We start from the raw sequence: 1,387 nt of genomic DNA, 5'->3' as shown, positions 1-1,387 counted from the left end.
GCAGCTCCCAGCCTGCTCAGCAGCACAGGGCTTGTCCTGCGCTTCCCCTGGGGCTTTGAGCAGCCTCCGTCATTACATGTCCTCTGCAAGTCCCTTCCTTCCTGCCTGTTCCCCTTCCCAGTTCGTTAACTGCGATGTTTAATGAGCATGGCGCTGGCCGGCTTTTGCTGCCGTGGGAGCTGAGTGTTCTCCCCCCGCCCCCGGCCCTGCCGGGCGCTGTGTGATGCCGTGGCTCACTCAGGCCCTTTCAGAGCCTGACTTGGGTTGGTCCTTTGTCCCCTTGGGGGCCGGGGTTTGATGTGTTCAGCCCACAGTTTCGCTCCAGAAGCTGTGTCGGTTGGGCAAGGGTCCGTGATTAACCCCTCTCGGCTGTCAGCCCCCTCTCCCCCGGCAGTTTCTTCCCTTCCCCACCTCACCCGGCTGCCTGTGCAGGCTCTGCAGGTATCCCAGATCAAGAAAGTCCGTCTCCTCATCGACGAAGCCATCCTCAAGTGCGACGCCGAGCGCGTGAAGCTGGAGGCAGAACGTTTTGAGAGCCTCCGGGAGATCGGGAACCTCCTCCACCCCTCGGTGCCCATCAGCAACGATGAGGTAGGGACAAGACGAGGTCGGGACAAGAGCACGCTTGGGGCCGGCCGCGCTGCTTCATCAACGCCAGACAACTGCCAGCAAGCGCGGGGCTCGCTGCGGGGAGGTCCCCCCTCCCCAGCCCGAGATCAGCGGGCGGGTGAATGAAATCTGCATGACAAGACAGCGTTTCCTGCGGGGAGCAGACAAAGAGCAGCTCAGACAACGCTGGAGACGGCCATTGTTGGGGGAATACATGGGAAACTCGCCTCCAGCCGCGGGGCTGGGATCTCCCACCCCTGCCTTCATTCATCCGGCAGGAATATTTTGCTGGAAGAACACAATTGGGCCCGGCCGGCTGCCAAGTGGCCGCATAATGAGTGACCGGCCAGGCTCAGGACTGGGGTTGCAGACTCTGTGGCGTGGGATCCCAAACTGGGCCCAGTGCATCACAGAGATTGGTGTCACTGCAGCCCTGGGAGCCAAGGTGATGGGCTCCCCCTCCTCTTCTTTCCGTCTTGGTGTAGGATGCAGACAACAAGGTCGAGCGGGTCTGGGGCGACTGCAGCTGCAGGAAGAAGTATTCCCATGTGGACCTGGTGGTGATGGTGGACGGTTACGAGGGGGAGAAGGGAGCCATTGTCGCTGGCAGCCGGGGCTACTTCCTTAAGGTGAGAGCCCACACCCCCGCGGGGGCACGGAAACTGTCGGAGCCAGAGGGAGAGCTGAGGGAAATGAGGGGGAGACGGGGGTCCTGGCTTCTCTTCCCCTGGGCTGAGCTCGCTGCAGTGACGGGGGGCTCCACGGCGGGAGGGGCGCC

At 62.7% G+C, this 1,387-nt stretch overlaps 1 protein-coding gene across 1 annotated transcript in view; it reads left to right on the top strand.

The window, feature by feature from the left end:
- Positions 1–1,387, top strand: part of LOC104132702 (serine--tRNA ligase, cytoplasmic) — a gene marked incomplete at its 5' end in the record, with an annotated part of 4,651 nt that overhangs the window by 572 nt on the left and 2,692 nt on the right. Inside the window, 2 exons of the mRNA XM_035901693.1 lie at positions 433–591; positions 1,095–1,238. Coding sequence (XP_035757586.1) covers positions 433–591; positions 1,095–1,238 — 303 coding nt within the window. The remainder of the gene's footprint in view (positions 1–432; positions 592–1,094; positions 1,239–1,387) is intronic.

This window comes from Egretta garzetta, unplaced genomic scaffold (assembly GCF_000687185.1).
Source record: "Egretta garzetta isolate BGI_Z169 unplaced genomic scaffold, ASM68718v1 scaffold1461, whole genome shotgun sequence".
Lineage (NCBI taxonomy): Eukaryota > Metazoa > Chordata > Aves > Pelecaniformes > Ardeidae > Egretta > Egretta garzetta.
This window is presented reverse-complemented; position numbering and strand designations above follow the sequence as displayed.